General features: G+C 42.6%; 1 protein-coding gene across 2 annotated transcripts; it reads right to left on the bottom strand.

The window, feature by feature from the left end:
• Window positions 1–3,738: 3,738 nt before the first annotated feature.
• On the bottom strand, window positions 3,739–11,533 carry LOC123085277 (ankyrin-1). Of its 2 annotated transcripts, XM_044506897.1 has the most exons (11): window positions 11,245–11,525; window positions 10,886–11,047; window positions 10,571–10,702; window positions 9,896–10,035; window positions 9,119–9,229; window positions 8,881–9,006; window positions 8,020–8,172; window positions 6,197–6,298; window positions 4,377–4,547; window positions 4,207–4,286; window positions 3,739–4,010 (listed from the first exon to the last, which is right to left on the bottom strand). In XM_044506897.1, exons 1-11 carry the CDS (start codon window positions 11,387–11,389, stop codon window positions 3,947–3,949), a joined length of 1,386 nt encoding a protein of 461 aa, XP_044362832.1. In that variant the 5' UTR covers window positions 11,390–11,525; the 3' UTR covers window positions 3,739–3,946. The 2 variants fall into 2 exon arrangements, with proteins under 2 accessions (XP_044362832.1, XP_044362833.1); XM_044506898.1 differs by lacking the exon at window positions 9,119–9,229 and having other exon boundaries at window positions 11,245–11,533.
• Window positions 11,534–13,563: the final 2,030 nt, after the last annotated feature.

The raw sequence follows: 13,563 nt of genomic DNA, 5'->3' as shown, positions 1-13,563 counted from the left end.
CGGCGACGCGGGGTTGGGATGAGGGGAGAGGGAGAGAGAGGGGCAGGGCATGAGGGCGTTTTGATACATATAGGGCTAGGCTCTTTGCCGTCCGCTTGCTGACGGCAAAGAGTTCTAACGTCCGTTAGCTAGGCTCTTTGCCGTCAACTAGCGGACGACAAAGAAAGTGGCCGTTAGCGGACGGCAAAGGTTCTATGCCGTCAGCTAGCTGACGGCAAACACTTTCTTTATCGTCAACTGCTTCTTTGCCATCAGGTTTCTTCAAGATGATGGCAAAGACCCTCTTTGCCATCATCTAGCTAACGGCAAAGAAACGGCTGACGGCAAAGTTCCTGATTCCAGTAGTGTTTCTTCCTCATGTTCTGAAAGGTTAGGACTAATAATAACAGGATATACCTTTTTCTCATCAAGATAAGCATATTTCAAAGTGTCTGGCAATTGTTTTAATTCAAACATAGGATCACCTAGGTGGAGGAGGACCTCCTAGAGTTTTAACAGGCAAATTGTGTTTAAGCAGAGGATGTTGTTCAAAGAAAATCTTATCTATTTCATTTTAGTCATGCATATGCGTATCATTTTCATGGTCTAGCAAATATTGTTCTAAAGGATCAGTAGGAGGCACAACAATAGAAGCAAGACCAATAATTTCATCCTTACTAGGCAATTCTTTTCTATGATGCTTTCTATTAAACTTGGAAAAATTAAACTCATGAGACTCATCACCAAAACTAACACCAACAGTTTGTTTCTCACAATCTATTTTAGCATTAACGGTGTTCAAAAAAGGTCTACCAAAACTAATGGGACAAAAGTCATCTTGTGGGGAATCAAGAACAAGAAAATTAGTAGGGTATTTTATTTTCCCACACAAGACTTCAACATCTCTAACAATCCCAAGTGGTGTGATGGTGTCTCTATTAGCAAGTTTAATAGTAACATCTATGTCTTCTATCTCAGCGGGTGCTATGTCATTCATAATTTCTTAATATAAAGTAAAAGGAATAGCACTCACGCTAGCACCTATGTCGCATAAACCATGATAACAATGATCTCCTATCTTAACTGAGACAACGGGCATGCCAACAATCGGTCTATGTTTATCCTTCTTATCGGGTTTGGCAATTCTAGCAGCTTCATCACAGAAGTAAATAACATGCCCATCTATATTTTCAACCAGGAGATCCTTAACCATAGCAACACTAGGTTCTACCTTGATTTGTTCAGTTGGTTTGGGTGTTCTAATATAACTTTTGTTGACCATGGTCGAAACTTTAGCATGTTCCTTCATCGTAACAGGGAAAGGTGATTTTTTAATATAAGCGGTAGGAACAACTGTATCAACATTATAAATAATAGTTTCATCTTTAATTAGCTATTACCGGTTATTTAATTTCTTATTTAATAGGTGGGTGATATTTGAACCACTTCTCCTTAGGGAGATCAACATGAGTAGCAAAAGATTCACAAAAGTAGGCTACTATCTCAGAGTTAAGTCCATATTGAGTGCTAAACTTTTGAAAAGCATCGGTATTCATAAAAGATTTAACACAATCAAACTTAAGGTTAATACCTGACTCTTTACCTTCGTCGAGTTCCCAATCTTCAGAATTGTGTTTAATTCTTTCCAAAAGATCCCACCGGAATTCAATAGTCTTCTCCATAAAGGAACCACTACAAGAAGTATCGAGTATGGATCAATCATCATGAGAAAGCCAAGCATAAAAATTCTAAATAATAATTTCTCTTGAGAGCTCATGATTGGGGCATGAATATAACATTGACTTAAGCCTCCCCCAAGTTAGAGCGATACTTTCTCCTTCAAGATGCCAAAAATTATATATATAATTCCGATCACGATGAACTAGATGCATAGGATAATTTTTTTGGCTCAATCGATTCCAATTCCAAGATCCAATATCATCGCATAGCCTATACCATGCCAATGATTTTCCTTTCAAAGATAAAGGGAAAACCTTCTTCTTAGTTTCATCTCCGGTTAAACCAGCAAGTTTAAATAATCCATAAATTTCTTCCACATATATCAAGTGCATATCAGGATGCTCGGTTCCATCTCCTACATAAAGATTAGCTAGCAGTTGTTCTATCATACCCAAAGGAATTTCATATTCAATATTTTCAGTAGGTGCAGTAGGTTGAGGGGTAACTAATTGTGGTTCCGGTCGAGGTGAAGATACCCTGAACAAAACCCTCAAAGGATTGTTCTCCATAGTTACAGGAGACAATAGATTTCAGCACGTAGTAATAATTTTTCCTTACCAATTTCTACTTACCAAGAGCGCTTCACTCCCCGGCAATGGCGCCAGAAAAGAGCATTGATAACCCACAAATATATGGGATCAATTGTAGCCTTTTTGATAAGTAAGAGTGTCGAACCCAACAAGGAGCAGAAGGAAATGACAAGTGGTTTTCAGCAAGGTAATGTCTGCAAGCGCTGAAATTATAAGTAACAAAGTAGTTTGATAGTAAGGTAATTTGTAACGAGCAAGTAACGATAATAGTAACAACAGTGCAGCAAGGTAGCCCAATCCTTTTGAGGCAAAGGACAGGCCAAAACGGTTTCTTATAATAAGCAAAGCGTTCTTGAGGGTACACGAGAATTTCATCTAGTCACTTTCATCATGTTGGTTCGATTCGTGTTCGCTACTTTGATAATTTGATATGTGGGTGGACCGGTGCTTAGGTGCTATTCTTACTTGAACAAACCTCCTACTTATGATTAACCTCCTACTTCTACTCACCATCGCGCTTCCAGAAGTACTCTTGCTCGGCCTGAACATACTCTGGATGCTCCCGCGCGAACCTCGCCATCGCCACCTCATCACTATCGTCGGGACCAGCGATAATGGCCGGCCTCTTCTTTGTCTTCTTCTTCGGCCTCTGCTCCATCTGAATACCCTACGACACGAGGAACTCCGCATCTGCCCGGGTCTCAATCTCCGGGAAGTTGAGGTCCGTCTTCGGCCTCTCAGCACGCCACACTGTCACGTTGTAGGCACGCGCGACCTTGTCGGCGGTGGTATAGGTGTCGAGACAGAAGCGGCGGCCAGCGGCAGAGAACTCGACGCCGAAGTGACCGGACGACTTCGCCCGCACGCCAAAAAAACCCGCCTTACTCTTCGGGAGCTTCTTCGGCGGCATCAGCGACGGCAAGGTGGTGGTGGCCGGGCGGCGACCGAATCGAGGCGATGGCACAGAGCGATTTGGGGCGGCGGCGTCGAAGCAACGAAGGCTGTGAATGGGGACGACAGCCGAGGAGCGGCGATTTGAGGCTAAGAGAGGAAGGGCATCAAAGGGACGGCAGGGTGGCAAATCTAGGTGGCGGCGGTGCAAATCGGGGCGGCGGAGCATCGGTGATTCAAGGCGGAGAGGGGAGCGAAGGAGGGGTGGCACACGGCCGGATCTGGCGCGGGCAAGCAATGGCAATGCAACGGGCGAATGAGGGTGGCGGCGGCTGTGCAACAGGCAGAGAGAGCAAGAGGGAAGCAAAATGAAAGCAATTAGGTTGTTGACGCGCGGCCGCCGATTTGGAGCGATTTGACATCTCCAGTAGGTGGTTGCATCTCCACGTGTTGTATTTTACATCTCCTAGAGGTGAAGATTTAATATTTTTTTTGTATCTACATTATCTGTTGGAGAGGGATTTGGGGGCCTTAGAGATGAAGAGTTAGTTATTTTTGCATCTACATCATCTATTGGAGATGCTTTAAGTGCTGGCCATTTGACGAACCACATCCATAAGGCTAACCAATGCCATCACAAACCTGACAACCAGACTAAGATCAATATATCATGCTAAACAGTGCCCATTGACAAACCAGAGTCATAACAAGGCTACGCACTGAGAATTCTACCTCTAACACTTGCAATATGCCTCTACTATGGCATCTAAAACGGGTTGCACGACCTCCAGAGCCGACATGTTTCTCTAATCAGATGGTTTGAAGCTTTTTCTAGCGAAGTGGTCCTTTTTCATGGCCTCAACAGCCTCCCTGCAAATGTGAAAATTTTAGTGCCTGGTTTAAACTTGTTTGTAAATGTGAGTGAATAAGCATGAAACAAGATTGTCTCATCTTCGCCACATAGATTTAGGTAAAATAAATAAATTTACAAGTTACAAGTCATGGGCACAAACATTTTCCATTTAAGAACTCATCAAAGATATTATATGAAAATAAGATACGTTACCGTAATGCTTTCTCCATCTCGGCATTTCCAGGGTCCAGCTTCAGTCCAGCCATGAAAACATCACATGCTTCTTTATACTCCTAGCGATAATTGAAGGCAGATTACATATGGAAGGTGCCATATGAAGAAATGCAAAGTGAAAGAGTATAATCTGAAGTTATTTATTTGACCTTGAGAAACATGAGAGCAACTCCCTTCCTGTAGTAGCCTTTCAACCATTCAGGGCGCAATTCAATGCAAGTATTAGCATCAAGCAAAGCCATATCTACTTCAGTCATTTGCATGTGGCACAGGCTCCTATTCGAATACAGTGTTGCATCAGTCGGGTCCAACTCAATTGCCTGCACCATAACAGACAATTTAAGTAGGGAGAGCCATATTACTATCAATCAACAAACAAGTAAAATTGCATATATCTATTCTGAAGGGTTGACAATGTATGCGAGACAACAGCCTAATTTACTCGGCTAGCAAGACAACGCATGTTCTATGTCTACCAGCAATACATACAAGTCTGGCGACACTTGATGATGGTTATAAACTGAAACCTGAGAACCAGGGTTTCTCAAACCATTGTGGGCTTCTTCTAGAGGGCTGCTGAAGGTGACTTAAATTTTCAATAGTTACCAACAGTTAATGGTTGACGAAGGTTTCCAAACAGCACAAATATCACAGTACATGTCGAAATTGGCTAGAGAAACCCTGCAGTAGTATAGTGGAACCAACTATGATAAAATCCCACGTCTTAGTTTGCCCTTTGCCCACAAAGGACCAAGTACTTGAGTAGAAAGTACTCATTTGATTAAATGTTTCGTTATGTTCTTTAATTATTTCCACTCCTCAGGCCACAGGAGAAGACCCAAATGACCTTCTCTTCCTCCTTATCCTATCATCTTCCTCCACTCTGATGCAAGCCAGCACCAGACCTCAACCTGAGTTGCTTCGAGTGCCGCCCCTGACATACTCCCTCCATTCCAAAATAGATGACCCAACTTTGTACTAAAGTTAGTACAAAGTTGGGTCATCTATTTTGGAACGGAGGGAGTAGGTCACAAGCAGCAGCGAGTGCATCTCAGAGTGGATGTTCCCAATGGTGATCTGTAAGCCTCGGCCACAAAGACGTCAGACTTGAACCTTGAGTGAGACTCTTGAGCACAATGCTGTCGGAGAGAGGGAACAAAACAAGCACACCTGGGCACAGAACGCAGGGCCCTGGTGGCATGCGTCAGAGGAGCCCTTGAGCACAGAGGGACAGCATACTGGGAGATGAGCGACGAGCTCGGGGTGGTGGCAGTGAGAGGAGGAACCTGTGAAGAGGTTCAGCATCCCCCATGCCACTCAAGTACAGCTGTAAGCAGCAGAGGCACAGCAGACCGTGCCAGACACAGAGACACCCGAGCAGCTTGTGCGGAGAAATTTGGAGAGCTGGAGAAGCCATACAGTGGAGAAGGGTAGGGGCGGTTTGACCTTTTGGCATCAGTTTTGAGAGCCCATTTAGCTCATATTCTTGCTAGAGCATTTTATCAGGGCCAAAGCACCATGCGTCATTTGGGATATTGCCAAACACTTGGAGAATATCATTCCAGGCAAAGGGCAAACTAAGATGAGGCACTTTATAAAATCTCCTAATTAAGTACATTATTACCTAAGAACTGTGTTAATCCATGGATAGTCTGTCTACAGTGTTAAAATGCAGAAATATAGTACAACACAAACAGAAGCTCAAATTCTGTATCGCAACAGCAAAAGGTTTCCCTTTAATTGTTCCATGCATATGAATCTTGCAAAATTTGCATCCAAATAAACATTTTTTGTTGTTTTGCTCCCTATCTAAATAGAAAGAAAATCAAAAGATAAATGATAGACTAAAGAAACATACTACACAGAAAGGTAGAATATGCCTGACATCACCAATACAGTTGCTCACATTATTGCTAGTGTTGATCAAGCATTAGAGTAGCATTACATGATTCCTCACATTAGTACTAACCTCGATGTAGAACATTGACGCGGCACGATAGTCCTTTCTCTTAACAGCTTCCTCACCGCATAATTTCAGCTGGACTTTGGTATTGTCATCATCTTCCTCATCCTAAATCATGGAGAAAATTAAACACCGATTAGAATATAGACGTAAAATGTCCAAAACCTACAGAGATGAAAGATAAGTTTTCATGTCGAGAAAGGTTAAAGTAATTTGATGAGACATTCATATAAAAATAAAAAAGGTCAAACAAACAAATAAGTCTAGTTTCTAGTCACTAGGTCCTGTTGGTGCTTTAGATCACCTTCACTCCTTGAGGATGCGCTTTCTTGTTTCTGTTCTTTGCCCCTGTTTGGATGTAATGCTGTGGGGCATAATATTGGTGATATTTGGACCAACTATGTACGCTGGTAATCCAGCTGTTTGGCTCTATAAAAAAACTCAGTTGAAAGGCCTTATCTCCAAAAGAAAAAGAAAAACTTACTCTGCACATTTTTTTTGTAATCTTAGGTTGCAACAAAGTTGATAAATAATTAACAGTTTCCTTTCATTAAAAAATATATGGTGCAAACCAACACTTTAGCCTAGTATACATAAAGTGCCTAATAGGAGGCTAGGCACTGCAAGCGCTACATTTATTCAGAGCAAACAAGTAAGGACTACCATGCCATGGTCCACAAGCAGTTACGCAATAACATTTACAATTAACCAAACACCAGGGTTTCTAGCTCGAATCAGTCGGGGGGGGCAACGTGCCTACGCGCTATGTGACAACAAAAACGCCTACCGCTCAATTGTGCTAGGAGTGCACTTACTGCACCTAGGTGTGCTTAGGCAAGATGAGCACTAGGCAGTGGCAAAACGCAACACATCATAACATATAATGCAGTTCTGGCATAAAAATATACATAAAGACCTTCTGTTGATAAGATCAGCATCCACCAGACGTTGAGACGCAAAATTGAAAGTCACTCAAGTAACAACATATTTGGGTACATACCAAGATTATAATGAACTAATATGAACCAAAGTGTCAAGATGGAATTTTAAGCAACCATTTCCCTTGCTTGACTTCATTGGCATTTCACATTGCACCCATGAGACGTTCCTTCTTTATATGTTTACTTGCACATGGTTTACTCGCTCGGTTCCCTTTGGGTGTTTAAAATACATTTTTTCCCTTGTCATACTTAGATCAATTATCCTTTCAGTCATTTTAAATCCTTGGAGACCATAAAACAAAAAGAAAGAACACTTAAACCCAACATTAACTTATTTCTTCTACTGGGACAATAAAGTAAAAGTCACAGACATTCCTTCTCATTAAAGCAGTTTTCATACTGACAACAAATGTCAAACTCATTGAAATGTGTCTCTGAATTGATCTTTGGTTTGTGATCTACATAATAAAATAATTTAAAAGTGAAAAAATGTGAGCATAGCACTAATACGAATGCTACTTTGCGAACTATCTTAAAGAATATGCCCTAGAGCAAAACACGGTTATCAAGAAATTCAAGCTGGCCCCACTGAAAAAAATAATAGAGCTAATCACTTCACGTTGCTGAAACATAGGGACAGTTAGGAATGCAAGCCTTAGGCTTTGAATATCTTAATGAAATACAGAATTGTCAAGTACTCCCTCTGTAAACTAATATAAAAAGGGATCTAAAAGGTCTTATATTAGTTTACAGAGGTAGTACATAGGAATCAATTCATACCCTGGGCTTGGAGCGTAATACAGAATTATCAAGTACATAGAATTCAATTCATCCCCTGGGCTTGGAGCGTGATACAGAATTATCAAGTACATAGAATGCAATTCATACCCTGGGCTTGGAGTGTTTTGATTTGGCATTAGCAAGAATTCCGTCAACAGTCCAGTTTGATATAGTTCGAATGGGAGAAGTTAAAGGAAATAGTAACTCCACATGCTTTCTTCTTCCACAGCTTGCTGCGAGTTGTATTGGCATGGCACCACACTGTCAAGTAACAGATGGATGAAACATGAGCCACATGATTTAACAACAGAGGAGGTTATTATATAGCTACTAGAAGGGTTACTTGGAGAAAATGTAGCTACTAAAAGAAGAAGAAAAACTAATGTGGACCTAGTCAAGAATCTTGCCAGTATTCATTACACAAAAAATTTATATAATGCAATAAAGTATAATGGAACATGACCCACACACTTAAAAATGTCAATTGAGGTACTGCTTCTAGAAGTGTCAGCGTGCGGCCAAATCACACATTCATTGAAAATTATTTGGAGCAAGTGCATATGAACTTCTAGTTCCTCATATTAGTACCCTTATGCTCTACCAAGCATAAAACAATTTCCTGAAGTAAATCAGATTAAAATTTCAAGAGTCGAGAGTTCACAAGGCACAATTTTAAATAAATGGCGAATGTGCAAATTTGCAATCTTACATTAATTGGTGGAAATGTGCAAAAGTTACCCCAAGTTGTCAGATTATAATCTGAGAGGATTATCGTGCATTTGATTTCATGCACATGCTGATCAAATTGCAAAGGCAGAGTTCTGTATTTAGAACATAAATAGGAAGATGGGTTCATGCTAGTTGCTGGACTGTGCCCAGTTCCCTAGATAAACTCATTTAAGGAAATTGTAAGCACTATGGGATACGAGCAAGTAGAAGAATGCAAAGCGAAAATAAAATAAAACTCACATGACTATTTGGGATATTAGGGTCTGCACCAGCCTTTAGCAAGTACTTCATGCAGTCAATTAACCCGTAAGTAGTTACCACTACCAAGGCAGTATCGGGATTAGTAGAATTTACATCTGCACCTGCCTGTAGATATGGATTATATAAAACTAAAAGTTGTGGTCACTGCAGTTTTTTAACTTTTCATGCAAATAGATATTCGCATAAGACACCTATATTATTTTCTCTATAGAAAGACCTCGACAAGCAGTTTCACACACTTAAACGAAATAGACTCTGGTAGTCCTTCAGAAGTAGCACTTAGAGCTGCAATCAATGGTGTACCTAAAACTTCTGAAACCTTGTTCGGCTACAAGAAAAGATCAGCTTGAGTGAGAAAAAATAACCGTAACATACTACAGAACACGCCACGTATTAAATTCTGGAACAAAAGATGTAAAAAATATATAGAGGAAAATAACAACGTACAGATATGGAACATGTTTCCACACTGATGAATCTCCTTTTTTTAGGAGGATTACAGAACTATTATAGGCTGACAATTTGCAGTAATTTCTTTTTATATAAATGGACAAGTCCCTGGTGCAAAGACGGTTTTTTCTTCTCAAGTTTCAACCATCTATGGCATAGTAACATACAAGATAACACTTACATTGAGTGGCAAGCCAAATAAGAAACTGCACATGGTACACCAAGATATTTTTTAAAAGCAAAGGGGCAGGGGAGGCCCCCATGACAAAAAAAATTTAACGAATATGAGTCCAAATTCACGTCCGTGAGGACTTGAATGCAAGTAGCTGGGTAGTACATCCACTCCCCTATGTTCACTTTCTATTGCACCAAGAGTTATCCTCATTCTCCATATTGATGGAGGTTCCTAAAGCTATAAGACAATTTGGCATTTGGCATTTGTATGTATCTGCTATGACATCTGCATGGTGCTATAACCAAACTGAAGATCACACAAAAAGCATTTGTAAATTGTAACAAAAAAGTTGTGGAATTAAATTATTACATCTGCATGGTGCTCCAATAAGACTTTCATGACACTGGCCTTCCCATAGTAAGCAGCAATATGTAGTGGTGTCCCATGAAAATAAGCTATATCAACACTAGCTCCTCTAGATAGCAATAGTCTTGCTGCTTCGTGATGCCCTAGATAAAAGGCACAAAGAGAGACAATAAAATGTAACCATGAAAAGAAAAGAAAAACATTTCTGGACAACAGAACATATCCTTAAGGATTTTGATCACTACCATTTCATGACTTAGCAAGAGGCCGAGCATGCATAAACTGTGATGGTTATTTGGAATACAAAATACTTAAAGTAGCAGAGGTAATTACCAGAACTGAACGCCATCTCAACCGTGGGTCAAAAAGATATTTAGTAAGCTAACACTTAACAGATTTTGACATCCCAAGACCAGCAAGAACTAGTAAAAAAACAATCAAATTAATCTGTTTTCTCTTACGAACTTGTACGAACATTGAAACTACACTTTGGTAGATGTGCAAGAATTCAACATCCAAGCGGAACAAAAATAAGAGCCACAAATGACCAAGTGGCCTAAATGAAGAGTTCCAGACTGCCCAGTAACAATGGAAAATTTATCTTTCATCTTTACATCGCAACAAATTAATAAATGTAAAATCTACAGATGAAAAGCTAAGTATAAACAGAGATGATACCAAATTTTGCAGCACAGTGAAGAGGAACAGAGCCTGCGTCGTCTTTCTTATTTGGATCTGCCCCGTTGTCAAGAAGGTACCTAACAACATCCATTTTTCCATCCAATGCAGCAGCAGCCAACGCAGTTACACCTAGCAGCAAAATCAGAGAAAAGTAAACTTGTGCAATCATCGACATCCGTAAAGGCATGTGAAATCGAGATGAATTTAATGTGATACACATAAATGGAAAGATTTGAAGATGGGTAACATTGCAAAATTGAGCTAATCAGAACAGAAACTGAATCAATCTTAACGCAGAAAAGGTGCACATACCAATTTTGCTTCCAGCATTGATGTCAAAGCCGAGCTCCTCCACCAAGCACCTGCACACATCAACTTTTCCCAGGCGCGCGGCGGCCTGAAACGGCCCAACACCTTGGATGGACACATCCGCAAGCCACGCCTTCTCCTCCGCGTCCTTGCCGCTCGCCAACTCTTCAACGCCAGCACCAAAAATCCGCGGGTCAGACACAGGCATATCGCTCATTACATACCGAAACAAGCACGCGCATGCGCAGACCCCATTCCCGCCAAAACCCTAGCAAATGCGACGCCGCATCAGGGGGAGCCGGCGCCGCGCGGCCGTGCGCGGCGAGACCCTTGAGATGTGGGTGCGACGGGAGATTGCTCACCTCTGAGGCGGCGGAGGTCGCCCTCGGTGGCCGCGTCGAAGAAGGCCGTCTGCGGCGAGTCATTGCCGGGAAGACCGCCGTACGGAAGCGCGCGTCGAAGAGCGCTCTCGATGCCGAGCCTCATATCAAATCCCGAGCCGTTCATGGTCGCCGGCGGCCGGCGATGCTCTACTGTACTTGGGTCTTCGCCCCGAACCACCGGTGCCTCGAGCTCGACTGTTGCCTGTTGGGGTTTGGGGGTTTACCGCAGCAGAAGAAACGCCGATGAAAATATTGTTGTTTGGAACACGGTTCTGCACCAAAGTCCCTGCTCTGGTTTTATTTTGTGTATATGTGCTCATTGACACATGGGACCAATCTGCCATTGGCTCTGGTGTTTTCTTCTTTCTTTTTTTCTCCTTCTTCGTCTTCCCCAAATCGCCTTGCCCGAGAAGGAGAGGAGGTGGCGTGGGAGCTCAGAAGGGGTTGCGAAGCTCGGGAGCACATGAGTAACAAGCGAGAGAAGCGGTGGCGTGACCCACTCGGAATGTCGGGGGGAGCTTGGGAGGGGGTATGAGAGCATGGGAGGCCGTGGATTGGTGCGCAGTGTCGGGGCGACAACGAAGCTCGTTCTACGACGAATCGAGGAGAATAGAGCTCAGGAGGAATGGTGGAGCTCGGGGGCCAGTGGATCGGCTCCCAGTGTCATGATAGTAGAGGAGATCATCTGATGAATGGATCGGTCAGGTAATGGGGCTCAAGACAAGTGCGGAATGTGGGGTTAGGGCCGGTGGCACGCTCGCCATGTAGTGGGCGGGATGGACGACTGAAAGGACTGAGATGGACCTAGAGGGGGTGAACAGGGACAATATAAATTTCACTTTGATTATTAGCAAGTTTATGCATGCGGAATGTAAATGGGTGCTTATGGTTAGAGATAAGTGAAGACACTAGAGACGAGGATATATCCGATATTCACTTCCTGGGTACTAAGCACCGTTGGAGGGGTGGGCGTTACCATGAAGAAACACCGACACCACGAAGGTTCACCCTCTTCTCCTTGAAATATCACCACAAAGATGATTCTTCAACCACTAGTGGTAGACCTGGAGGTGGTATCCAAACCTTGACAATCTTTTTTGAGGGTAATCACAAGTTGATTCCTCACTGAAGACTCCTACTAACGAGGTTATCCTCCACCTGGTAGGCCCACAGAGACATAAAAGCCAATGAAGGTCAATGGAGGCTCATGTCTTAATGACCCAAGATAATGTCAGCAAGAAAGGAGGTTTTTGTCAGCCGACATGAGGCACCCGTGGGAGGAATTAGGTCACCCGGTTCACAAAGCACCCCTCACTTGAATAAACTTCGCTTGGGCTACCTAGGAGGCCAACGGCTAGGAGCATCAATGGAGACGTCAAGCATTGATGTCTGGCGTTATTATTTTTATCATGTACAATTAAGAGCAAGTACAATAGAGCTGAGTCAGCGGGCTATAAGGAATAAATAAACTAGTATACTTCTGCTTAGTTGGAGGAAAGAGAAGAGGAGAGAAAAGGTAAGCGGGCTCTTCGTGAAGAGTCAGCTCTAGCACGTGCTCCTAGGCACTTCGTGAGAATGAAAGGTGGGCCACGTAATAAAAAAGTAGTATACTCTTTTGATCTACTATTATACATGTTGGCTATAAGATGGGTTGTAGATGACATGGCACTGGCTTATAGCCAGCAGCTGGCTATACTTTTTACCATTCTCTAAGTGTGTACGTTACTTCTTGTAGTGGGCAGTGAGGGAGTCCTGGATTAGGGGGTCCTCGGATAGCCGGACTATATACTTTAGTCGGACTGTTGGACTATGAAGATACAAGATTGAAGACTTCGTCCCGTGTCTGGGTGAGACTCTCCTTTGCGTGGAAGGCAAGCTTGGCAATTCGGATATGTAGATCTCCTCCCTTGTAACCGACTCTGTGTAACCCTAGCCCCCTCCGGTGTCTATATAAACCGGAGGGTTTAGTCCATAGGACGAAACAACAATCATAATCATAGGCTAGGTTCTAGGGTTTAGCCTCTACGATCTCGTGGTAGATCAACTCTTGTAATACTCATATCATCAAGATCAATCAAGCAGGAAGTAGGGTATTACCTCCATCGAGAGGGCCCGAACCTGGGTAAACATTGTGTCCCCGCCTCCTGTTACCATCAGCCTTAGACGCACAGTTCGGGACCCCCTACCCGAGATCCGCCGGTTTTGACACCGACATTGGTGTTTTCGTTGAGAGTTCCATTGTGCCGTCATGTAAAGGCTTGATGGCTCCTTCGATCATCGGCAACGATGCGATCCAGG

Source organism: Triticum aestivum, chromosome 4A, assembly GCF_018294505.1.
Source record: "Triticum aestivum cultivar Chinese Spring chromosome 4A, IWGSC CS RefSeq v2.1, whole genome shotgun sequence".
Classification (NCBI taxonomy): domain Eukaryota; kingdom Viridiplantae; phylum Streptophyta; class Magnoliopsida; order Poales; family Poaceae; genus Triticum; species Triticum aestivum.
Note: the sequence above shows the minus strand (reverse complement) of the source record. Positions and strands in the feature narration are given on the sequence as shown.